This window comes from Mesoplodon bidens (assembly GCF_964165515.1).
Source record: "Mesoplodon bidens genome assembly, chromosome: 6".
Taxonomy (NCBI): domain Eukaryota; kingdom Metazoa; phylum Chordata; class Mammalia; order Artiodactyla; family Ziphiidae; genus Mesoplodon; species Mesoplodon bidens.
Genome location: NC_138162.1, coordinates 10,578,031 through 10,602,390, shown reverse-complemented (window position 1 = coordinate 10,602,390; position 24,360 = coordinate 10,578,031). Strand labels below are relative to the sequence as shown.

Here is a 24,360-nt window from a genome sequence, read left to right as displayed (position 1 = left end):
AGGTGGGCAGGGGCCAAACAGGCAGGCCAGCTATTAAAGAATAATCCAACAAACACCTGAGTGCCCACTGCCCAGCTTCAAGCGCAAATATCACCAGGAGCAAGTACTCTTCAAGGCCCCCTGAATCCTCTTCCTTCCTCTCCCCCCAGTTAACCCCCCCTGGAGGTTTAGGAGTTACTCATTCTTGCTTTTCTTTATAGTTTCAGTACATATGGATGTATACCTGAGAAACGGAAGGTTGCCTTTGGCACGTCTTGATTTTTATATGAGGGGGATCATACTTATAGTGTCTTCTGCTATGTTGCTTTTTTGCTGAACATTTTTTTTTTGGCTGCACTTCGTGGCATGTGGGATGTGCGATCTTAGTTCCCCGACCAGGGATGGAGCATGTGCCCCCCACAGTGCAAGCTTGGAGTCTTAACCACTGGACCGCAGGGAAGTCCCTTTTGCTGAACATTTTGTCAGATGTTTGTATGTTGATATGCAGAGCTGTAGTTTGTTCATTTCCCTGACTTTTATAGCTTTCATTGTTTGTACAACCATTTATTTCTACAGTCTTTGACTATTCAGGTTGTTTCCAGCCTTCTAGAACTACAAACAGTGCTGAATGTGTCCCTGGGAGTGGAATTGCAGACGCAGCCTGGGCCCATCTTCTACTGTGATAGAGTAAGGTAGATTCTGACTCACCCAGGACTTTCCAACAGCCTGATGGGATAGGCTGTCCTGCAGGGTAGTGACATCACATTCACAGGGGTGAGGGCTGTGTGTTGCGGGTGGGGCAGAGGCTCACACCCCAACCTCCCCAAGCTTTACTGAAAGAGTTTCTGGTGCAAGGAATGAGCTGGGGGCTTAGGGGTTATTGGACATGGGTTTAAATCTCAGCTCTACTACTCTCCGACTGTGTGACCTTGAGCAAGTCATTTTCCTTTCTGAATCTCTAGTTTTCTCTTTATTATTATTATTATTATTTTTTTGTGGTACGCGGGCCTCTCACTGCTGTGGCCTCTCCCGTTGCGGAGCACAGGCTCCGGACGCGCAGGCTCAGCGGCCGTGGCTCACGGGCCTAGCCGCTCCGCGGCATGTGGGATCTTCCCGGACCAGGGCACGAACCCATGTCCCCTGCATCGGCAGGCGGACTCTCAACCACTGCGCCACCAGGGAAGCCCTAGTTTTCTCTTTAAAATGGCTGTGTACCTATAGCAGTTTCAGAGGGAACCAAGGAGCCTGGGAAGGCAGATACTTTGGGGAAATGAAGAGAGGCGAAGCTGGTGCCAGGACCGTGGGTTACCTTCAGGGGATGGAGTGAGTGGGCAAGTTCAGCACAGAGCTCCCTCCCCAGACAGTCTGGGCTGAGGGAGGAGAGAATATGGCAGGCTCCCTGAGAATGAAGAGATAGTCAAGGGTGGAAAATATCCCCCAAAACCTCTCTTGGAATGGCTAAAAGCTGAGTGACTCCATCCCACAGGCTGAGCCTGAGCCAGTGAAATACTTCTGCTGCCACCATAACTGTGACCCACCCATCCCCACTCCTTCCCCTTGCTTAATGGACCACATCCTGCAGGTTCAGCCCCTGCCCAAACCCAGGGTTGGCCATACCTTCAGCCCCTACTGGGCATGAAGCCAGACAGCTCCTGATTACAAGGTCCTCTCTACATCATGAGGTGTATCTGGGCTGTGGGTCCCTTGGGTGATGGCTTAGGGCATTTGCAGCCTGACAAAGGGCATCCGGAGCTTTAGCTTGAAGTACTTTAAGCTAAAGTGACGAAGATGGATGTCACCAACCCCTCCCCCCAATTCTCTGAGCACTTACTGCACACCAGGTACCCTTAAGAGGCACCATCTCACCAACTCTTGACAAGGCAACCACTGTCAGCACTCCCATTTTAGAGATTAGGAAACCAAGGCACTGAATGATCAGTTAGCTTGCCCAAGATTGCAGAGCTAGTAGTTGGCAGAACCTGGGTTTAACCCAGAACTGTGGCTTTAACGCCCTATCTTTGGGGAAGGAGCTCTGACTTAGCCTGGGAGCTGGGCAAGGGAAGGCCAATCCAGGGGAAGCGATACTGGAGCTAGATCCCAAGGTAAGTGTCAGGCCAAGAGGGTGGGAAACACCGTGTGCACAGGCCCAGGGTGGGAGTGAAGATGGAGGGATAGAAGAAAGAGCCCATGTGGATAAGTTCAGGGAGTAAAATGGGGCAGGGGACAGGGGCAGGATGAAGCAGGAGAGGTGGACATGATGCTTTGGTCTCAGAGGGCTCTGGAATTCATGGTGGGTGATTCCAACCACAGACTCCTGGGTCAAGCAGAAACGTTTTAACCCCAGCTACACTGCTACGGGCTGAGTGGTCGCTGGGCCTGGTGGACAAGGTCTATCCAGGGGACTCTGGGAGTGATGGGCGGCGCTGGGGAAGGCGGTTCTGGGCACTTCAGGTAAAGCAGGAGCAGCTAGGTGGCTGGGGCATGGGCTGCAGGGCGCCTAAGCAGACAGAAGTGGGAGAGGGCCTGGGGAGCCAGCTATGGGGGAGCCGTGTTCAGGACCCATGCCTGGAGCTGGGGGGATGGGTGGCCGTATAGGCCCAGATGGGTCCCTGGGGAGCCAATTCAGTGACCTGGGCCCTTTGGGAGTTAGAATGGGGTGGGGCAGCCTCAAAGCCGCCATTGTCGCCCCCTCGCCCGCCTGTCTAGGACCTAAAATAGAGCAGGAGAACGGCAGATCTCCGTGAGAAGCATTTCTGGCAAAGAGGTCTGGGAGGAGGGGTGTGAATCACCACTGGGAACACCTGAGTTTGAAGCTCCCCAAGCCCAGCTGTCCCAGCCCCATCCCCAGGGAGACTGGAATCCACTGGCAAGTCGGGGAGTGGGGTACCTCAGTCCTACTCCTGTCCAACTGTGGGGAGGGGACTGCGTTCTGGCCCCAGGTCTGCCACGGAGGTGCTGGATGACTGGGCCAAATCTGCTCCCTCAGGGCCTGTTTCCCAGACTTCATCTGCTGTGAGGCCCCTGGAATTCACGGCAGGTGGTCCTGATATAGGCCTCAGGGTCAGACAGACATGGGATGAGGTCCCAATTCTTTTCCTATTGGCTGAGTGACCTTGAGCAAGTCCCCCGACCTCCTGGAGCCTCAGTTTCCTCATCTGAAAAATGGACATTGAAACCAAGTCCTGTTCTTTCTGGGTTTCAGCTGAACTATCCAACAAGGATCTTGACAGCTCCTGGGGCCTCTCTCCATGTCCTCCAAAGGCACACTTTGCGCTGCCAGGAATGTTAACAGTGACCTCACTTTCTAATGTCCTGTGCTTTGCATACTGCCTCTGGCTCTCCACATCCTGGAGGGCTGATATGAATATCATTTCTAGTCTTCTCCATGGGAGATCTTCAGCCTCCTGGAGGAAAGGGGTCTTGGATCCCAACTGGGCCCTCATGGGCACCTACCTTGTGTCATGCCTGGAACCCTGGGGGGCAGGGATGAGCCTCCCTTTTGTGCAGATGGGGAAACGATCGTCTCAAACTGTGCACCAGTTCGGTGCAGCTGCAGAGGCAGGCGCGGTTGTGTGGGGCTGGCGTGCCCTCTAGCGGCCACCGTGCGCCACATTCCGCCCCGCGGCCAGAGCTGCCCAAGGTCTGGCTGGCAGCCGTCGACTGGCAGGGAAGTCCCTTCTTGGAGCCGTCCGCGGCCCAGCGAGCTGCTGCCTCACCTCCCCGGGCTGACAAGTCCCTCCCAGGCTCTCTCCTCTCATGGATTCCCAGAGACCCCACAGCGGCTGCGCGCCCCGCCCCGCCCCGATTGCCATGCAGACCGCTTATACAGTTTCCCCCTTCCCCTCCACCTTGTCTAAGTAGGGCCAGCAGGCCCGACCAGCGCTCGCCTAGGAGGGAGCCCGCCGGGGCGGGCGGCCACGGCCCCATGAACAGCAGGGTCCCAGGGACGCTGGCCGTGGAAAGAGTGAAATTCGTCGGCCGGCACCGCGGGGACGTGAGGCCCTGTAGATCTCTGCCCAGATCTTGGGCTTCTTGGCTTTAGAGTGTTCTCTGGGCTCCAGTTGCAGAATGGGCTCTAGAATTCTAAGCACTGGTTCCTCAGGGGGCTCAAACTCCTGGCTGATTCCAGTGCTCTTTGGACTTTGGCTTAAGAGGGAATTCGGGGCTTAGAGTAGATTTTGAACTAGTTCTGGGCTTCAGCTCTGTAATGGGCTCTTGGCTTCTAGAGAAGGCTCCAGCCTCTGGCTTCAGTGAGGGCTCGCTCTGAGCTTCAGGTTCTGGTCTTTTATTTTTTTTTTAATTTTTGGCTGTGTTGGGTCTTCGTTGTTGCGCACGGGTTTTCTTTAGTTGCGTCCAGCGGGTGCTACTCTTTGTCTCATTGCGGTGGCTTTTCTTGTGGAGCACAGGCTCTAGGCGTGCAGGCTTCAGTAGCTGTGGCACGCGGGCTCTAGAGCACAGGCTCAGTAGTTGTGGCGCACGGTCTTAGTTGCTCCGAGGCATGTGGGATCTTCCCAGACCAGGGCTCGAACCCGTGTGCCCTGCATTGGCAGGCAGATTCTTAACCACTGCGCCACCAGGGAAGCCCCAGGCTCTGATCTTACAAGACAGCAGAGAGGGCCCCAAGCTCTTGGCTCCCCTGTAGGGTGGTTCCTGAGTTCTGGTTGTTGAGAGAGGCCTGAAGTCCAAGCTCCAACCCCAGGCTCCTGGGGCAGTATTTATGGCTGGCCCAGGAGTCTGGGGTTAGGGATGAGCAGAAAGGTGTTTCTTGCCCCAGGACAGGACTTTTGTGCTCTCCTTGCAGGTCAACTCTTCCGCCTTCTCTCCCAACGGCCAGAAGCTGCTCACAGCCTCCGAGGACGGCTGTGTATATGGTTGGGAGACCCAGAGTGGGCGGCTGCTGTGGAGACACAGGTGGGGCTCTTCACCCCACACGGGGAGACTGAGGCCTATGGCCCTGTTGTGGCTTTCTACAGAGCCTACCACAATAATCTCTGACATCTGAGCTGAGCATCTATGCAAGACAGCCCGGGCAGGGCAGGGCAGGGGCGGGAGGGCAGGGAGACAGGACCTGGTCCCTGGGGTCCTGAGCCTCTGACTCTGACAGACCTGGACTCAAATCCTACCACTTAAAAAAAAAAAAATTAAAAATCGACATAATACCCTATTAACCATTTTAAAGTGTACAGTTCAGTACATTCACACTGTTGTACACCTAGCTGCCAGAACTCTTCATATCTTGCAAAACTGAAACTCTATACCCATTAAACTCCCCATTCCTCCCTTTTCCCAGGCCCTGACAACCACTGTCCTGCCTTCTGTCTCCATTTTGACTAAGTACAATACCTGGTATAAGTGGAATCATACACTATTTCTTTTGGTGACTGATTTCACTTAGCATAATGTCCTTAAGGTTCATCTATGTTTACCCACTTTTTTGACTGTGATTGAACTCAAGTCATTTCACCTTCTCTGCACCTCTTATTTCCTCTTCGGAATGGGGATAATAGTTGCTACCCTATAGGATGAGATAATGCAAGCAAAGTGCCTGGCACCCAGTAAGAACTCAGTAGACGTAACTTATGATTATTAAGAAGAAAAAACAAATCTGGTAATTATAGAGCAGATTGATTCATGTTGTAATAGGAAAAGTCCAGGGGCTGGGGAGCTCAGAGGGTAATGAACCTACGCTGGGCTGTCAAGGAGTTTCTGGGAGGTGCTTGCATTTGATTTGGGTATTGATCTTCCAAATAGGCAAACTGAGTTGGGCATTCCAGACCAAGGCATGGAAGCCCAGGAATTTTCCAGGTGGCTGGAAGGTGAGGATTAGAAGGAAGTGAGGAGAGGGGTGGTAGGCAACGAGACTGAAGAAATTAGCAGGGGTTGGACTGCCAAGGGCCAGAGGTGGAGTGCAGTTCCCCGTTCCTTGACCATGGCCGCCCACCCAGGCCCCGTGAGGTTCTGCCGCTTCTCCCCCAATGGCTGCCTCTTTGCCAGCACCTCCTGTGGCTGCACCATCCGCCTGTGGGATGTAGCAAAAGCCAAGTGTCTGCAGGTCCTACAGGGTGAGTGGGCTGGGTGGGACTGGGAGCCAAGCAGCCAGGCCTGGGTTCCCTTTCGGACTCTGCTGTGTCCTGTGCCACCTCACCCCTGCCTCGCCGCCTGGCCGGTGCCTGCAGGTCACCAGCGGAGTGTGGAGACCATCAGCTTCAGCCCTGACTCAAAGCAACTGGCATCAGGCGGCTGGGACAAGAGGGTGATGCTCTGGGAGGTGCAGGTAGATGGAGGGGCAGCCAGCGAGGCCTGGGATCCCGGAATGCACACCATCCAGTGGCCACACTTTCCAACTGGGAAAGGTTATTCGTCTTCCCCACACGTGGCATCCCATGCCCTTGCATCTGGCTGCAGCTACCTCCCCAGTTCCCCTCCCCCCACCCTCATGCCTCAAAACCTCTTGTCATGAGGTTCCCCCTGCCTGTATTGCCCTCCTCTCTTGCCAAGGCCCGGGAAGACTCCCCTAACCCCTGTGCTGCATCACACTACCCAGGCAGCCCCACAAGGGCCTGGGTCTGACTCACCTGAGGCAGAGAACCTGGCGCACAGCTTCTGGGCTCTTTCCTCCAGTCAGGCCAGGTGCTGCGCCACTTGGTGGGACATCGAGAGACTGTCCCAGTGACTTCGCACCCAGCTCAGACTGCTTGGTGAGCCACACCTCTGCCCAGGCCCCACCTCAGTGGCCTAACAGTGGTTACACCTTGACAGAGTGACTTAGCTCTTCTGAGCCTGTCCCCTCCTCTGTAAGATGGGGATTCAGCAGGGCTTGGTGAGATGGTGCCTGCTTTCTGTGAGCCTAGCTAGTTGAGGAACCGGGAGGCACCATGCTTATGGCCGCTGTCTGCAGGCCACCGGCTCTTGGGATTCCACCATTCGCATGTGGGACCTTTGGGCAGGGACCCCAGTGATCTTCCACCAGGAGCTGGAGGGCCACAGTGGCAACATCAGCTGCCTGTGCTACTCAGCATCTGGCCTATTGGTGGGCTGGGTTGCCTAGGTTCCAGGCTAGCCCCTTGCTGACTACAACTCTTCGAGGGTCACAGGCCATTTTGGGGGCAGAGAATGCAGGCCCCAAACCTCTATGCTTAGAGCTGTCTACTGTCCAGGCGTCTGGCTCCCGGGACAAGACTATCCACAACTGGAAGCCCTCAACCGGAAGCCTGCCTGTCCAGCTCAAGGGCCACATCACCTGGGTGAAGAGCAGAGCTTTCTCCCCTGATGGGCTGCAGGTGGCCAGCACCGGCTATTCCCACATGGTAACCCCACCCCATCAGGCCTTCCTTCCTGCGAACTCCTACCCCACGTTCTCCCTACCGGAGCCTCCAGCACCCCATGTCCAGAAATGTCCACATCCCCATCTGCCCTAAATAGAAGGCTACCAAGGGCAGGACCCAGGTGCCAACCACTTCCTTACCGAATGCCTGGCACTAAGGTCTGCACTGGCCCAAATGTTAGTGGCACTGACATTTCTGACTCGGCTTCAGGGGAAAGGAAAGTATTGCACTGAATTTCTGCATCAGCTATTACGCAGCCCTTGTTAAACACACCTCACAGACAACAAAACCCAGATCAAGAAGTTAACATGTTGGCTGAGACTTGCCCCACGGTGATTTTTGTCAAAGACGCCAGACTTGCCTATGAGACTTCCCTATCCCCCAGCTTGTTTTGATTTCCAGGTCAAAGTCTGGGACTACAATACGGGAAAGTGCATTGAGACCCGGAAGGTAAGGTCTGTGGCTACAGCAAACAAGGGTGCAGAGGAAGGCCTGCTAGGGGAGGCCCGTACCCACAGAGCCCCATACCATGCTTTTGGCAGGGAGTCCTGGATGTGGCCCACGCCTGTGCCTTTACCCCAGATGGGAAACTCTTAGTGTCTGGAGCTGCTTAGGCAAAATGCCAAGTTCACTGCAAATCACCCAGAGCTGCTCAAACAGATCATCACTACCTATGGTTCTCAAGACCTTCCACCCCTGCTTCTCCCTGCCCAGGGGGCACAGGACCAAAGTAACCATAAGAGAGTGCCCAACAGGCCCCTGTGGCCAAGGGTGCCATGCCCCCCCGCCAGGGCTGCCAACAGCAGCAGGCCAGCCTGCTGGGATCCATCAGACACCCGGTAACCATAACCAGGGCTGCACCAGCCCATCTCTCCAGCACTTAGCAGAAACCCCTATAAACACAAAGCAACACCAGCCAGTTTGTTTGTTTTATTGACACCTGGATGCTCAGGCCTTGACCGCGTACTTCCGGAGTGGGTACAGCCGCTCTTTCCGCTGCTGCTTCTTGGTCTTCAGGTTCTCTTCGTGTTTGTTGAGCCGGCGGCGCATGGCACGCGTTTTCTTGGGCCGCAGATCCAGGGGCTTGTACTTCTTGCCCTGGGTGAGGGGGAGCGGGGGAACATGAGGACCAGGGTTTGGGAGCTACTGCGGTAGCTAAGGAAGCCACAGAGTCGGAACTGAGATGCTGGGACGTGTCTGGGGAGATGCAAGCCTGAGGAGCTGTATGACACCCAGCCCAGGAGGGGACTGGAGACTGAAGTGTTCCCAGGCCATACTTTGCTTCCTAGCTCTTTAATTCCCCCAAGTTCAAGGTTGGGAAGGACTGTCCTCATTTTCTTTAAGAATACTGATTTGCTGGGCTAGGAAGTAATTTTGCCCAAATCTCAGCGAAGCTGTAGTGGAACTTGGGGCGCACACCCAAGTCAACCCACTCCCTACTTGGTGCTCCTTCCACCAGATTGCCAGCTGTGGAGTCAACGTCACACCCCAACCCAGCAAGGGATGTTTGGTACCCACCAAGTCCTGGGGGCATTTCCTGTTATCTTGGCTTAAATTATGTGTGTGTGTATGGGAGGGTGAGATGTGCAGCTTAAGCTGGTGCTCAATTTATCTGAAGGACCTGCCAGGTACCTGTGGTGACATTCCCACCGAACACATGCATCTCAGAGGGAAGATCTGGCTTGGCCAAGACCACCCTGCTATGAGGGGCCAAGCCCCCCTTCCTGACTTGGCTCCTGCGCTCAGACCTTTCTCAGGGCACTGTCTCTCCATCTCTGCTCCCACTCGCTCCCCACCCGCTTCCTCCTCAGTGAGGAATCTAGGCTAAGGCAGCTCTCATGGTCCCCTTTGTTCTGCAAAGGTCCCCTGGGGCCTCTTCAGTTTGAGACCTGCTTCCTGCTAGAGGAGCTCCCAGCACAGCGGAAAACGGAAAACAAGTGCATCAGTGTGGAGGAGGAAAGAGATTAAGGAAGGTTTCACCTAAATGACTGACAACAGCCTTGAAAGCAATGGGCACGTCAACTGCAAGAGAAACAAGAGTGGGCACAAAAGCCCTGAAGAGTGACAGCTCAGGCTGGGAGCTGCCAACAGCCTGCAGGGGTAGGCACATGGCAGGCGTACGTGAGCTAAGCGGGGTTCAGGTCATGAACAGCCTCAGTGCAGAGAAATGCAGGGAAAAAGCTAAGCAGGAGATGAGGGCAAGCTCTGGGGGGACCTGGAAGCATGAATGTCTGTCCACCCACATCCCTCAAATCAGTTGGTACAGGTCAGGGTTTCATGTTTCCAATTTACCAAGCAAGCCCTGCTGTCCAAGAGTGGCCACGAGCCACACACACTGTTTACATCCTTCCGTCACTGTGGCCACATAAGCGCTTAAGAGGCACGCATGGCCAGAGGTTACTGTATCGAACATCAACACCGTCGCTCATATAGAGATCTTATCTCCAGGAGTCCTGCCTGGCTGTTTGGGGGAGTGTACTCACTGGATGGTCATGAAGGCAATTTTTCCAGGCCACAACTCTACATGGTCCCCCCAGAGCCTGATGAAAGCTCCAGACCCAATTCTCAGAAATACGTTCCCCCACACAAATGCACACACGTCCAGGGGTGGGAGCAACCGCCCCCCACATGCTGCTGTTCCCTGGGCAGCTGGCCCCGGCTCACCGTGACGACTTTTTTGATGTGTCAAACCCTCCAGTCATTCAAACACTAATTTGGGTATTGATATGAAGCCATTCTGCAGATGCTATCGAAGCCCCTAATCAGTCAGCTTTAATGAAGAGATTATCCAGAGTAATCTGGGTGGGCTTGATCCAATCAGTTGAAAGGCCTTAAAGGCAAGGCTGTGGCTTTCCCCAAGAAATCCACCTGAGGGCAGCAGCTTCAACCAAACTTTGAGCTCCGGCTTGCTCACGGATCCTCTCTTCTTGACAAGTATGCCCCCCACCATCAAACAAGTAATTTCCTTGTAATAAACCAAATGTGTGCATACACAGTATATAAAATCTCCTACTGGTTCCACTTCACAGCTTGAACCCTGACAACACTAGTTTTAGGCACAAGACAAAAAAATGATTATAAAAATTCTAGGCTGAGTGAGGGGCAGGCACCTGTGGAAACTCCAGGAAGCACTCAATCCACCCTTACCAAGACATGGTTTGGAACCTAGGCCCAATCCATTTACTGTAGGTGGCGCTGGGCAACTTAACCTCTCTAAGCGTTGAGGTCATCGTTTGAAAAATAAGGATACCAGATGCTTGGCAGTGACTGACAGTGCTAGCAAGACCATTAAAACATTTAAACAAGACTGCCCAAACTCAGCTGGTGAGGTTTTATTCAAAACCCATCTCCAGCCAGACTCCCACATCTTTGATTTCTTGACAACTGCAGCCCCAAGGAAATGCAGTCTGCATGCCATATGCTAGTAAGAAGGCAAACACATCCACAAGCTGAGAAGTCTCTAGAAAGCCCAGTCCCAAGCACCCCAGCAGGAGAAGCTTGCCATACTGCCCCTCTAGCCAAGCACCACCTTCCCTTAGCCACTAACCTTATAGAACTTCCTGAGGTTCTCTTTCTGAGTCTGGTTAATGACGGTGAGTACACGGGCGATGGATTTGCGAACAACACGGCTACAAAACAGAGACGTCGATAAAGATGGGGAAGACACACAGCACTCCCCAAGGTATCTATTTCAGGGCCTGACCCAGATGTCATAGGGCAGGGGCATTCCCCATCAGCTCACCCACGTTCACCCAGGAGGTACCTAACCCAGCCCAGGAGGAAGGTGTTCTGGAGGGAAGAGAGACAATAGATGAATATCCCAGGAGTGGGGACATGGAACAGCTGGCACATCCAGTGCTTTCGAAGAGTTGTGAAGTATTCACTGAGGAGGCTTAATGAGGAGAGGTGAAGGGCAGATCAGGAAAGATCTCGCATCCCAGGCCATATATCCTGAGGGCTATGAGGACGACCTAACCAATGCCAATCTGAATGAGCTGACTGGAGGGAATCATGCCACAAGCTGGGCAACCAAGTTAAGCTTAGGGAGTCACAGGAGGGGTCACTGGGGAGGGGACAAGGCTGAAGACAGGAACAGGCTGGGGATAAGTGAATCTGCAGTCATGTTGAATATGAGGGTTGCTTAGTAAATGACTGGTAAACACAGTCTTGAGGATTCAGCATGCACCACCACAGGAAATTTACTGGGTGCCCATTTTATAAAAGAGGAAAGAAAAACCTGGGTGGTGAGCCAATCTACCCACCAAGTAGGATGTGGCAGAAGCGGAATTTATGCCCAGGTTGACTAACTCCAAATCCATGCTCCTTTCACAAATCTTGATTCTTGCTCCACGTACATCAGTAAGTTACACTACGACTCAAGTAAGGGGTGCAAGGGATCCCCCAACCAAGTGAGGGAGGATACGGAAAAAAATCCAAGTGCTGGTGGGAGGTAGGAGAAAGGGATCAATGAGACTTTCGAAGGTACCATTAAAATGAGTCTTCAGGGACACCCAGTTCTTTCTCCAGCCAGAGAAGTTGAACGAGGTTACTCCAGGCCAAAGGACCACAGGTCAAAGGCAGGTAAAGGCAGCAGGTCACCACGCACCTGGGTGTGAGCAAGGGGAGCCTAGAGAGGCTGGCTAGGAAGGGCACGACATTCCGACCCACGGATGCATGGAATGGGCACTTAAACGGACACCTCCTTAAGCCGACTTCGAAAATCCACAAATGTTCCCGACGCATATGTATCCCCCACGCCCAGAGGGCCGTAGTCTGGCCTCCCGTCACTTACATCTTGGAGAGTTTGGAAGCCGCGCCGCCTGTTACTTTAGCCACGCGTAGCTGGGACAGCTCCACTTTCAGGTCTTCCAGCTGTTTCAGCAGCTCCTCCTTCTTCTTGCCGCGAAGGTCTCGAGCCTTAATCTTGGCCTGAGAGAAAGAAAGGATCTGGGTCAAACACCCGGCGGGGCGGTCTCCCCCTCGGCCACTTACCGAGGCTTCCACCGGCCATCGTCCCCTCCACCTCCGTCGTAATCAGCCCGTGGAGGGCGCGCGCCTCGCCCTGGGCCAGGAGCGCGCTGGAGGCCCAGCACTACCGTGCCTTGGGCAGGGCAACCCAGACCGCAGCAGGCGCGCCCTCGCCCAGGCCTGCTGCGAGGCTGGGCCACTACCCCCATTCCGCAGAGGAAAAGACGGAGGCCCCGGCAGCGCGCGCGCACCTCTCCTGGTCTAGGCCTGCGTGAGGAGAAAGCGAGAGGCCGGCTGGGGCGGCGCTAGGCCATTCCGCAGGGCCTCCCACAGGCCGGGTTGGTAGATAGGCTCTCAGGATTCGCCACGCGCCCCCCACCCCAGCCCCTGAGCCCCACAGCGCGCGGATGGCGCCCGATTGCCCTACACTCACCATGGCTGTAGAGTCAGTCTCCGCCGCCTTCTCGGAGGAAAAGAGGAAGGGGCGGGGCTGACCTCCACAACTACAGCCGGGTGGCGGCGGGCGTGGTCAATAACGCCGGCGGGGGAGCCCTGGCTCCGCCCCTTCCGTCCCACCCCCGCGCGAGGAAAGCTGTGGTCCGGCCCGCCGAGCCCCGCCCCGAGGAGCCGGAGACTCGCCCAGCAGTGTCCGCGTCTTCTTTCCGCGCGCTGGAGAATACTTGGGTTCGGTGTATTGCCCAGAGCAGCGCTGTGGGGAAATCGAGGCCTGGGGTGGCGGCAACTTACTGGACTAGTAAGGACTCGGATTCATCCATTCATTTATTCGTTCATTCATTCATTCATTTGGTAAACCTTTGCAGGTCGCGCAGTCTGTGCTACTCCGAGCTGGGCGCCGGTGTTCCGGGGGTACAGGGGATGAAGGTTGAGGGTTTTCAAAGATGAATTAACATGGCCTCTGCCTTGGAGGAATTTAAAGTCCAAGGTGGGCGGGGAAGGGCGGGGTCAGACAACTATAATCCAACTGCAAAAAAATTCTAGTGGAGACAGCATGCGTTAGGGGAAACATTCATGGCCTTTTCTTAGTGAAACTGACCCGGTTTCAAATTCTTATCCTGTTGCCTGGTGCTAGCTGACTCTCCGCAAATCCCTTCCCCTCCGTGAGTTTTAGTTTTCTCACCTGTGATATGGGGTATTTATAAGGATCAGGAAGATAACATATAAAACTCTTATTACAAGGCCTGATGCAGGACTTCCCTGGCGGTCCAGTGGTTAAGACTCTGAAGTTCCAATGCAGGGGGCAGAGGTTCCATCCCTGGTTGGGGAACTAAGATCCCACATGCCGTGGGGCACGGCCAACAAAACAAAACACCTGATGCATAACAAGCGCTGAAAATATCATCACCATCAATATTCCCAGTTGAATGAACACTTGAGGTGGCCTGAAAGTTAAAGGGGGGATTTCACAAGGGAAAGTGCTCAGGCTTTCCGACTGGACGGTTGCATTGTTGCCCCAACCAGCAAGCATGAATCTGCGCTCTAGTGTCACTCCACTGCCCTTAACAAAGGCACACCCACACGTTAGAGCTCTAGTTAAAGCCAGGTTGGCCCCTTGCTGCTGTCACGTGTCTCCTCCAGGAAGCCTTCTCCCATCCCCTTATGGGTTTCCGTTAATGGATCGTAGCCTTGGACTAAATTGGGACACAGGCCCCCCTTGTGTGCGGAGCTTTCTGGGCAATCCTCTCTTTAGCCCCAAACATAATTAAAATAAATTTATGTGTCTATCTCCACAGCCAGCCTGGAAGTTCCCCAGGGGTCAGAACCATGGCTGACACCTGGTTTGGTTTTTCTCATCTCCAGGCCCAGCATATGGATGCTTGTTGGATGAACTGAATTTATGAGCTTTGCCCAAGATCACGGGGAGGCATGCTTCCAGCAAGTGGAGGGAGGTGGAGAAGAGAGAGCAGAGGACATTCTTGGCATGGATTAGTCTTAAATGGAAGTTGAATGGTGCACAGGGACTTGACTGTCATATTTTCCAAATGCTTATAGTTCTATTAAAGGTAATGATTGTGTACATCTTTTCTGAACTTGAAGTCACCTACAACTACCCTGTTTCTCTTACATGCCACATCCAACCCACTCCCAAATTCTGCAGCCTCTTTCTTCAAAACACCCAACCTCCTCCCACCACTGTTACTGGCACCTGCCTGGCCTGAGCTGCCACTGCCCGTCACCTGGACCATTGATGTCACTTCTTAAATCACCTACTTTGGCTCAGGCTCCCATCTCAATACACATTTGAAGGACCCTTTTCAAGTCAGATCATGTCACTGCTCTGCCCAGAATTTCCAGGGCTGTCCTGAGTTAAGACCACATCCTTTCCTCAGCCTACAAAGCTCTACAGCACCCGCCCCTCCCCCCACCTCCCTTCCATCTCATTTCTTCTCACTCTTCTGCTCTAGTATGGCCTTGTTGTTTCTGGAATACACCAAGCCTGCCCTGTCTTTGAGCCTTTGCTTGGCCCTCTCCTTCACTTCCTGCAGGTCCTTGATCAGCGTCACCTCCTCGGGGACACTTCTCTTGACCACTTTATCTGAGGTACTCTCAGAAACTGCATGTTATTTATTTATTTTTTTTGAGATACGCGGGCCTCTAACTGTTGTGGCCTCTCCCGTTGCGGAGCACAGGCTCCGGACGCGCAGGCTCAGCGGCCATGGCTCACGGGCCCAGCATCTCCGCGGCATGTGGGATCTTCCCGGACCGGGGCACGAACCCGAGTCCCCTGCATCGGCAGGCGGACTCTCAACCACTGCGCCACCAGGGAAGCCCTGCATGTTGTTTTTTTCTTCTCCTCAGAACACAGTCATCCCTGACATAGTGTGAATTTTTAATTCTGCCTCCTTGACTGGAATGGAGATCCACGGTCATAAACAGTGACATTATTTCATTCACCAGTTTATCTGGGGGCTATTTCCTTACTTGTAAAATGGACATTTTGGTTTAAAATTCCTTCTGATCAGGATGTTCTGGGGATATGAATTTCTGTTGTCTTGTGGCCTCCCTAGGTCACACAGATTTCTTCCAAGGTATGGAGCTGATAGGCAGTTCTTCCAGGACCCGATACTTTTATTTAGCACCTGTTTCCCACTGTAGGAGTCTATCTTTAGCACCCAAGATTAGGTAGCATCCTAGTCTGAATATTTTTTTGATCTGTAGACACAGTTCAATGGGAAGTATTCGGAGCAATGAAAACGAGTCACATCTCATTAACTTCTACTGATCTTTATTAAAAGGAAAACTATTATATGAAAACAAAGACCCAATGGAGTCTCAGGCTAAGTCTCATTGATAGAACCCCTCAAGCAACAGCTCAGTCACCTAATCTTGGCACTACAATGTTGTCCTTGACTCTGCCCTATCTCTCCCCATCTCAGACTCTGGGGGTTCGCTTCCTACCAGGATATTCCTCTCCAGCCAGGCAAGATATCTCAGCCCCCCCAGGACCTCGTCCTTCCTGCCAGGATGGTGGCCACAGGGTCAACCTCCACTGAGCTCAGTGTGGTGGCGTCCAAAGCTCCTAAAATCCGAGACTTAGGTTCTCCCACCCTACGTCACTCCCCGGGGCATAGGAACTACTACTCATCCCTCAGGTTTCAGCTCGAAGGTTTCTTCTCTAAGAAGCCTGCCCGGCACTCGAAAGGCCGAGCCGGGCGCCTTCTCCTGGGGGCCCCGTGCCCCCTCAGTCTGGGCAGAGATGACACCCAGAGTCGGCGAGTGTGCCCGCCCCGGCCCCCTCCAGGGCCAGGGGCTCCTCGGGAGCAGGAGCGAAGCCGAAGTGCGCAGTTATGGCGTCCACGTGCTGGGCCTGCGCGGGATTGGGCGCCTGCTCCTCAGACGGGAAGACTTTTCCTCCATGAAGACAGGAATCCCCCGGAGCTCCACAGGTCTCTTTCCCGGCGCTTCCCGACACGCCCCGCCCCTCCCTCCCACTGGCACTTCCGGCTCCGGCGTGGGCCGGAAGTGGGCGGGCGGCGGCGGCTGCGCGCGGAGGAGGGGGAGGAGGTGCCGGGCGGCAGCTTCCCGCCCCCGAGCCGGAGCCGGTTCCGAGCGGAGTGGAGTGGAGGTTTTCCCCGGAGCGTAGCTGCCTGAGCGGGCGCCGAGCCCCCGCCATGGCCCGGAATACGCTGTCCTCGCGCTTCCGTCGGGTGGACATCGACGAATTTGACGAGAACAAATTCGTGGACGAACAGGAGGAGGCGGCGGCGGCGGCGGCCGAGCCAGGCCCGGATCCTAGCGAGGTGGACGGGCTCCTGCGGCAATATCCTTCTCCCGCGCGGCGGCCCGGACTCCCCTTTGGCCCGGCCTTCCCACTTCCCTCATCCCCGGCTCCGGCCCTTCAGGCCGACCTCCCCACTCCTCTCAGCCCCGGACCCCTCAGGTCAGTCTCCCGACTCCCTTCCGACCTGGCTCTCCTCGGGCCACGCATCCCCACTTCCCTCTGACCCGGCCTCCCCACTCTCCTTGTCCCCGGCCCGAGCCCTCGGAACCTCCCTCAAAAGCGCGGCCCCACGCGGCCCCCGGATCCTGGTGGGCCGGCCTGCTCGGCGGCCCCAAGAGCGTGCCGGAGGGGCCTCCGGCTCGTAGGCCCCTCACTCTTGCACGAGACCTCTCCCCTTTCTTCCCCCTTGCCTCCCCACCCCCTCAGGCTGGCCCTTCCTTGGGCGCCCGATCACTCCATCCCTCCCATGCGGGAAACGGGGCCATACTCGGGCATGATCGGCGGGAGGCGCCGAGGTGAGCCACCGCTGAGTAATTGAACGGCCAGGGCGGCTCCCAGGCACAGTCTTCTCGGGCCGGATTGCAGCACCACCTGAAAATAGGTGGGTGGATGGCTGCGGGGAAGAAAGGCCCCACGGGGGGAGCCAAGGCTGCAGCCTTAGTCCAGCCCTGAGGTTTGAGATCGCACCTCCCACCCCAGAATCATTCTGACCCTGCGGCTTAATGCCACTCTTCCTCACCTATTCTTAGTTTCTTATGACCATTCATTGGGCTTTGGACCTCGATGGTCTCAGCCACGTTCAACAAGTGAGTTTTGGCTCCCTCCCCCCCATAGCCTTCTTGTGCAGGAAGCAGTGGAAAAAACTAGTCGTTTAGAGCTAAGAAAAACCAGGCAGCATAAAGTGAGATGTAAAAGTAGAGCCCCACGTCTGGAAATGACTGTTCTGTGGTCACAGAAAACAAGCATTTAGAAAACAAGATTAAAAATAGAGTTGGCTGTCACAGCCTGCTTGGTCCCTTAGCAGTTTGAGCACAGGAAACTGACTTATTCTCACAGGAAGGATTTTTCTTTATTCAAATGGTGTTACAGGAAGTGCCTACCCCTCCCCCGCACTGGCCAGGGCAGGGTTGGAGGCTCTTGCTGTACTGTATATAAATCAGGTTCTGGGTGTTTAATCAGTTGACTCAGCTTGGGAAGTCGAGCCCATAGACTGCCTTTGGGAGGAGTCCTGCAGTGTTCCTCCAATGTGCCTTTGAAACAGAAACCTCCAGACTTTCTTTGTTTGAACAGAAATGTGTTTTCAAAGGTGGTGATTCAAACTTGTATTTCCTGCCCCATCAGGATCACCCTGCTTACCCCATTGGTGAAGTGGGGCCATGAGAAGGGCCCCCATGAGGGAAGGTTGATTCTGCAGTCTGGTGTAGAACCTGGCTCATGGGCAGGCATTGCTAAAAGGACTCCAGCGTCAGGCCTGTGGCCCAGACCATCCACAAAAGGGGAGGGCAAGGTCCGGTTATCTGCTGTCTTGGTCTTGGTGCTGCAGGTTGAAGGTCATCTCTTGGTACGCTCCTCACATGATAGGTTCCTTGAGGCTGCTTGGAGACCTAGGCTTAGCACATCAGGGGATGGTAGTTTCTCCACTAATGGCCGTGTCAGAAACCTTGTTACCATGGAGAGTGTACCTCTTGGGATTGGGGAAAGGGAGGTTAGCAAATGAGAACTGAAATCCTGGCAAATGTGGGGCCCAGGAAGGAAGGAGGAAGGAGCTAATATTTGCTGAGTCCCTACCACGTGCCAGGTCTTGGATTTATGTTAGATTATGAAACTATAGAAAGGGCTTCTAGGAGTCTTAGAACAGAGGCGAGGGGAGTAGGGATAGGGAGGGGTTCGTTGATTGGAGTGAGGGGATGTAGGGAGTGGGCCTGTCCTAGTACTGTATAGGGAAGCGAGTCATGGTGGGAGATCACACACATGAAATAGAGCGTGGGCTGTGCATCCACACAGACCCAACTCAGTCTTCTATAGCTGTGTGACTTTGAATAGGTCACTTACACTCTCTGAACCTCAGTATCCTCCTGTGTTAAAAGGAGGAGAACCAAGCTGGGCTTATAGGTTCCATGGGAGCATCACTGGACAACATCCCAGAAGGCTTTAGCACAGTGCTGGACACACAGTAAGTGTCCTGGACATGCACCTTGGGCCTGTGGGTGGAGTGGCAGCAGGGGATTGTAGAAAGAACTTGGCCTTGGAGTCAGGCATCCTTGGGTTTGAAGGCCAGCTGGACAGCTTAGCTTTGTGACCTTGAACACGTCATTTTCCTTCTCTGAGCCTCAGATTCATTGCCTTTAAAATCAGAATAATGATTCTTGTCACAAAGAACTGTTAGCAGTGATGAGATGACATGTGAAAACACCTGGGCACAGGATCTGAGACCTTGTAGGGGTTTTAAAAAATTGGCTCCTTTTCTTCCTTGCTGAGGCACCTTCTGGTCCTCTGGAGGGGGATCTGTCCAGAGCAGTAGTTTTGAATGATTTTGCAGTCTCCTCCCCCTGAGGAAATTTGTCGATGTTTGGAGATACTTTGTTTGTCACAACTTGGGGGGTGGGAGGGAGTGCTACTGGAATCTAGTGCATGGAGGCCAGAGATGCTGCTAAATATTGTGCCATGCATGCACAGGACAGACCCCACGTCAGTCATCTGGTCTAAAATGTCAGTAGTGCTGTGGTTGAGAAACCCTGATCTAGAGGAGACCAGGGGCTGGGCACGGTTCCTTGGCCTCCACAGCCTGTTCTCTGGAAGGGCCTAAAACCAGCTGAGACAGAGGCCAGCTTGATAAATGGTATGCCCCTCCCTACTCCCCAGTTCTCCCCAGCTGCTGAAGGCCCCCTACCTATCAACACCTATAGTGAATGCTTGGTAGAGGGGTGCTGCAGAGAGATTAACTCTAAAGCAGTGACTCTTTTTGCCCCCGTGGACTAGTTATCCTACCCTTACCCATTCATCTTCTGAAATATTTTGTTTCCCAACCTTGCTGGTTAGTGAAGAGCGCCAGCCTTCGTTTCCTCTGAAGCCTCTGGGACTCTGCCTATTGCTCTGGGATGTCAAATTCGAAAAGAGTTCTGAGGTAGAAATTATCAGTGGCTGATATCACATGGGCCCTAACCAGGCTGGGAAAAAGGAATTCCAAAGCTGACAGATACAGGGGTGTGGGAGAGTGGGCTGCCTCTCAAGTTGGAAGGTGGATCAGAGCCCAGCAGGGTGCTAGGGAGCTCCACAGGGGTGGCTCCCTGGGTGTGTGGGCCCAGCTCAGTCAAGATGGAGGCCACACTAGGGAAGACCGGGGACTCGGCTTTGCTTGGGAGGTTCTGGCTTTTCACACGTGGGTATCGCTGCATGAACAGGAGTAGAGACCCAATTGGGCGGAAGCCATTTCTTGTTCTATTTTTGAAGCTTTTTGGCTGAAGCCAGTGTTTCAGATGAGGAAATGAAAGTCAACTGATGTAATTCAGTTTAAAATAGGTGTCACCTTTGGGGACCTAACCCAGATTGTAATTTTCTTTTGAGCACTGGCTATTCAGAGCTCAGCAAAGATTGTGTCAGGACTCCAACTAAGGTTTGGGGAGCAAGGAGGGGAGGATTGATTCATGTTGTTGGCAAAAGATTCTTTTAGATTGTTACATTTCCCCCAGTTGGGACCTCACTGACTTGGGTAGGTCTTGGAAGATAAAAGTTTTAGTACATCTTAATTTCTTTAATAGTTTAACTGATAGAAAACATTGGATTAAGAGTTAGGAGACCTCCATTTGTGCCTTTGTTCTTCCCTTTTGAGAATGAGAAGATGAAAATGATAACCTTACTCGGTGGTCGTGAGGGTCCAGTAGGGCAGATACGGTGCCAAGTAAGTGCAAATCAGCTCAGTCAGATTTTGCTGCAAGTTACCCTGCGGGGGCAGTTGCTTTGCTACTCCCTTCCCGGGAGGGAGCGAGTCCGTGTCCAAACTCGCTTTGAAGGGGAAGGTTTCGGGGCCGGCAGAGGAGGGGTTTGCAGGGTTGGCAGAGATGCCCCACCCACCCTCCGTGTGGCTCAGGAGAGCTACAGGCTACCCTCTGAACTGGCTGTGCCCACCGGGAGGCCACAGTGGGAGGCGGGTGGATGTGGATAGATGCCATTTGACTCCACTCTCTTGAGCTCTTTTTGAAATGAGTTCGTTAATAAAAGTGTGAACATGCTAGAGCCTAGCCATCCTTAACTGGTGCTGATGCACAGGGGACATGCTTCGGGCGTTTCATGCAGCCTTGCGGAACTCTCCCGTCAACACCAAGAATCAAGCTGTGAAGGTAAAGGGGGTTGAACTGCAGCTCTGCTGGGTGGGTGTTGGGACCAGGGCTGTTATTGTCCAGTGTGAGCTCCCTGGGACTCTGGACAGCACCTGTTTCATCTCTGCATCGGTGAGTATCTACCAAGGAAGTGAGTTGGCACCGGGCAGTGTTTCCACGGAAGCCTCCTGGCGCTCCTAACACCCAAAGCTGTCAGTGTTCATAGTAAACGCTCCCCAAAGAAACGTTCACTCCCCGTTCAATCCTCCCCGTTCACTCCTCCCCCCCGAGGCCTCATGGGGTGAGAAGTCAGCCCAGCCCTTCCTGATGAGCAAAGTTATAAATTAGCTTGCCATGTGGGACTTAGCAGTGGTTATGCTTTTATAAGCTCTTGAATAGGCTTTATTTGCATAAGGATTTTCAGTGCTTTTATGATTTCCTGCCTCGTAAAAACTAGGTGAGACCATACAGTTGTGCAGACTGTATCGGTTACGTTGTCTAAAAGCTCATCGCTGAGACTGTCTAAAATTTGGTCCAGGGAAAGGAGTCTCTTTGGAGCTGGGGTTTTGCCATCTTGTGATGGCACTTTTTTTTTTTTTTTTTGATGGCATCTTGATATAAATGGCCGCACCTGTCAAACATGGAGGAAAATGGCCCCTTTTTTGCATTGGGGTTGAACGCAGACAGAAGGTGCAGCCAAGTAGACCTGTTTTTTTTTAAATCTCCACAGTTATGATCCTGTAGAGTTTTAAGGCCTTGCTGGTGTCATCAGAAATAGGGATGCTTCTCCCCAGGAAACCGCTTATTTCCCCCAAAATAAGTGGAATAAATTACTGGCTTTGAATACTTCGGGATACTTTGAAACTTAAATCAATAAAAGAATTTCACTTAAGCATTCCAAATGAATTAGAAATTGGGCAGTGTTTCTAATGAGTTCTGACTACTTGGTTTGGTGTTTCTGAGCCTGCAGTGCAGGATGTGGATACGCCTGGGCCATGGCTCTAGGCCTCACTCCCTTTCTCTTTCCTCTGTAGGAACGGGCCCAGGGCGTGGTGCTGAAAGTGCTTACAAATTTTAAGAGCAGCGAAATTGAGCAGGCTGTGCAGTCACTGGACAGAAATGGCATTGACTTGCTAATGAAGTACATTTATAAAGGGTTTGAGAAGCCCACAGAAAATAGCAGCGCAGTGTTACTCCAGTGGCATGAAAAGGTATGTGAACATCAGGCAGCCCACTGAGTCACCCCAACCCCAGGGTTCAAATCAGCAGGCCAGGCTATCGCAAACAAACAAAGGACAGTCTGATAGGCATGTGAGAATAAGGGGCCACGCCTCAAGCAACCTGGGACATCTGAGCACTTAACCTCTCCCAAGGAAGCACCTGGTAGGGATCTGCCGTCTCTGGTCATCGCCGTTGCTTTAGCTTTTGGTTTGTGCGGGGCAGGCATGGGGGCAGATGGCTTGGCGTGGTAAGGTAGGCAGGCTTGCTGGTGGCTGGGACTTTGTAATACTTTCTTTGGGCCGGTGGAGGTGGTGGTTGTGGGTCTTAGATGCAGGCTGAGCCCTCCCGTTAGCTCTGAGGGCTTCCTGCTCCAGCCTCAGCCTCACCAGGCCCGAGGGGGCAGTGGCAGATACCTTGGCAGTGTCTTTAATAGGGCCTTCATCCACCTAAAGCATGAAAAGCCTGTCTTTTGCTTGGGTCAGTATAAGAGCAGGGCCTTTCATCAAGCCTGTGTCCTTCCTGAAAGGCTCTGTGGAGTTTCAAGGGAGTGGCCCTTACTGAGGGATGGGTCACTTGGGCAGCCTGGGGCTGGGCTGTGGCCTTCGGTCCTGCCGGTGGGTGTGCTCTGCCAGAAGGTGAGCTCCTAGGCTTAGTGGGTGGAGGTGGTCGTGGGGCTCAGGGGAACTGAGTGGTATGGAGGCCAGGCTCTCTGGTCCCTTTAAGGCAGCTGGGTGCTCAGCCCTGTTGATGTTTCAGCTCTAATGGGCTAGTGTTTGCTTAAGTGCCTACGGCTGTGCCTGTAAGCTGGGACGTGATGAGCTTGTCGAAGGGAAACGGGGGGTCTCTGTGAGCTTGGTACCAATGTTCTCAAGCCCAATTCTCCTGCCTCAAGAGCTAGCAGCTCTTGGGAACCCTTTGTTCCAGGACAGGGCTCCATCCCTCAAATGTGGACCCTGTTGGCACCTCTTAACTGTGCTCTCGCGGGAATCCTTTTTCAGAAGGTCTGTGACATGGTCAGGAGCGCATGGTCCCATCTCCCCTGGCAAGCTAGGCTCCCCTTGTCCAACCAAGTCTCAACTGACACCTTTTCTTTTCCTGCCCCTACAGGCATTAGCAGTAGGAGGACTAGGCTCCATTATAAGAGTTCTTACAGCAAGAAAGACTGTTTAAAAAAAAAAAAAAAAGACTCATGTTACCTTGAGAAGAATTTTGGATGCACAGGCTGTTGAAGAAGGGATTGACAATGGACCATCTTCCTCGGAACTCCCAAGTAAACTGTTTCAGGACATGCATCCGCTAAAGTGTATTTTATTTTCAAGGTGGAGGGAGAAGTCGTCTGTTTCCCAACTCCTTGGCAGGATCTGCGTCTATGCCTTTGTCCACAGTAAAATGCAGAATTGACATTGTGACCGTCTGCCAGAGTGGCTGGCCCGCATTGGTCAGGTGTACCTGTGTGCACTGCCTGTGTAAGAGCGGGGAGGGGTGACGGGCAAGGGGTGTGGTAGAAAAGGGAGAGCTGGGTTCTTGTTGAAGTGGAAAACCCCCAAGGGTTTGTACAGACATCCCGACCTCCCAAAGAAGGCGGGCTCTCTTGGGTTCATTGTAAAGTGCCTGCTGCATCAATAAAGCTCTTGGCTTATTAGTATATACCCTGCAGTGTGTTTCGTGTATATAAAAGACATGGGTAACAGATGGTAATGAATGAGAGGTCGCCTGTTCTGGAAACTGGACATGGAGGGTGGGTAGATGTGTGTCCCCGCCGAGCCACGGGAGCGAGCATGGCATTCCAGCCCTCCTGCCACAGCAGTACCTCAGGCCTGGGCTGCAGTGCTGCTGGCTGCTACAGAGAGATGTTTTGCTGAATAACTATTTATCGTTTTTACTCCTTTGATTTGTGTGTAGTTCTGGAGCTTATTTAATAAAGTGCCAAACATTCAATAATTGACCTAAGCTTTAAAAGTCTCCAGTTTGTGTGACTGCACTTGGGAGTCTTTTGGGAGCGGGCTTAGACGGGCCCAGTCACCACCTCCTGACGCAGGGCTCGGCTGCTCGGCAGGAACACCGTGACGTTGTTTTCTTTAAAGGGTTAAGAGCCAGAAACAGGTAGCAATCATCAGCCTATAGATATAAAAGGAACATTTTGTTCCCTGTAACCACTAAAAATGGGCCTCTCTGAAGAGCAGGGATGCTTTTCTTTGCTTTTTGGCACATGTAACTGCAGTTTGCTAAAGGTAGGGACCCCATTCATGTCCCTGAAGCTCTTCCCAGTCATGTGGGCCTTGGAGATGGAGGTGACCAAAGTGACAATCCT

At 53.4% G+C, this 24,360-nt stretch overlaps 3 protein-coding genes across 3 annotated transcripts; 2 read left to right on the top strand and 1 right to left on the bottom strand.

Moving 5' to 3' along the window:
- Positions 1 to 3,904: 3,904 nt before the first annotated feature.
- On the top strand, positions 3,905 to 7,918 carry WDR38 (WD repeat domain 38; the record flags this gene model as incomplete). Its single annotated transcript, XM_081237881.1, is given in 11 exon segments — positions 3,905 to 3,973; positions 4,781 to 4,890; positions 5,731 to 5,795; positions 5,925 to 6,041; positions 6,156 to 6,253; positions 6,601 to 6,643; positions 6,646 to 6,677; positions 6,878 to 7,009; positions 7,137 to 7,286; positions 7,707 to 7,754; positions 7,847 to 7,918. Coding segments are annotated over 11 exon segments (936 nt in total).
- A 301-nt stretch (positions 7,919 to 8,219) lies between these two features.
- Positions 8,220 to 12,802, bottom strand: RPL35 (ribosomal protein L35). The gene is made up of 4 exons (XM_081236771.1): positions 12,706 to 12,802; positions 12,097 to 12,233; positions 10,852 to 10,933; positions 8,220 to 8,402 (listed from the first exon to the last, which is right to left on the bottom strand). The coding sequence occupies exons 1-4, from the start codon at positions 12,706 to 12,708 to the stop codon at positions 8,253 to 8,255; spliced, it is 372 nt and encodes a 123-aa protein (XP_081092897.1). The 5' UTR covers positions 12,709 to 12,802; the 3' UTR covers positions 8,220 to 8,252.
- Positions 12,803 to 16,258: 3,456 nt separating this feature from the next.
- ARPC5L (actin related protein 2/3 complex subunit 5 like) lies at positions 16,259 to 23,694 on the top strand. Its single transcript, XM_081236772.1, has 4 exons — positions 16,259 to 16,552; positions 20,778 to 20,849; positions 21,863 to 22,039; positions 23,157 to 23,694. The coding sequence occupies exons 1-4, from the start codon at positions 16,403 to 16,405 to the stop codon at positions 23,217 to 23,219; spliced, it is 462 nt and encodes a 153-aa protein (XP_081092898.1). The 5' UTR covers positions 16,259 to 16,402; the 3' UTR covers positions 23,220 to 23,694.
- The last annotated feature ends 666 nt before the right edge of the window (positions 23,695 to 24,360 follow it).

Coding starts and splice junctions, on each gene's coding strand:
- ARPC5L (XM_081236772.1), top strand. CDS start 16,403: ATGGCCCGGAATACGCTGTCCTCGCGCTTCCGTCGGGTGGACATCGAC. Junction 16,553..20,777: donor TGGACGGGCTCCTGCGGCAA/TATCCTTCTCCC, acceptor TGCTGATGCACA/GGGGACATGCTTCGGGCGTT. Junction 20,850..21,862: donor CCAAGAATCAAGCTGTGAAG/GTAAAGGGGGTT, acceptor TTTCCTCTGTAG/GAACGGGCCCAGGGCGTGGT.
- RPL35 (XM_081236771.1), bottom strand. Junction 10,934..12,096: donor GCTTCCAAACTCTCCAAGAT/GTAAGTGACGGG, acceptor TCTGTTTTGTAG/CCGTGTTGTTCGCAAATCCA. Junction 8,403..10,851: donor ACCTCAGGAAGTTCTATAAG/GTTAGTGGCTAA, acceptor CCCCTCACCCAG/GGCAAGAAGTACAAGCCCCT.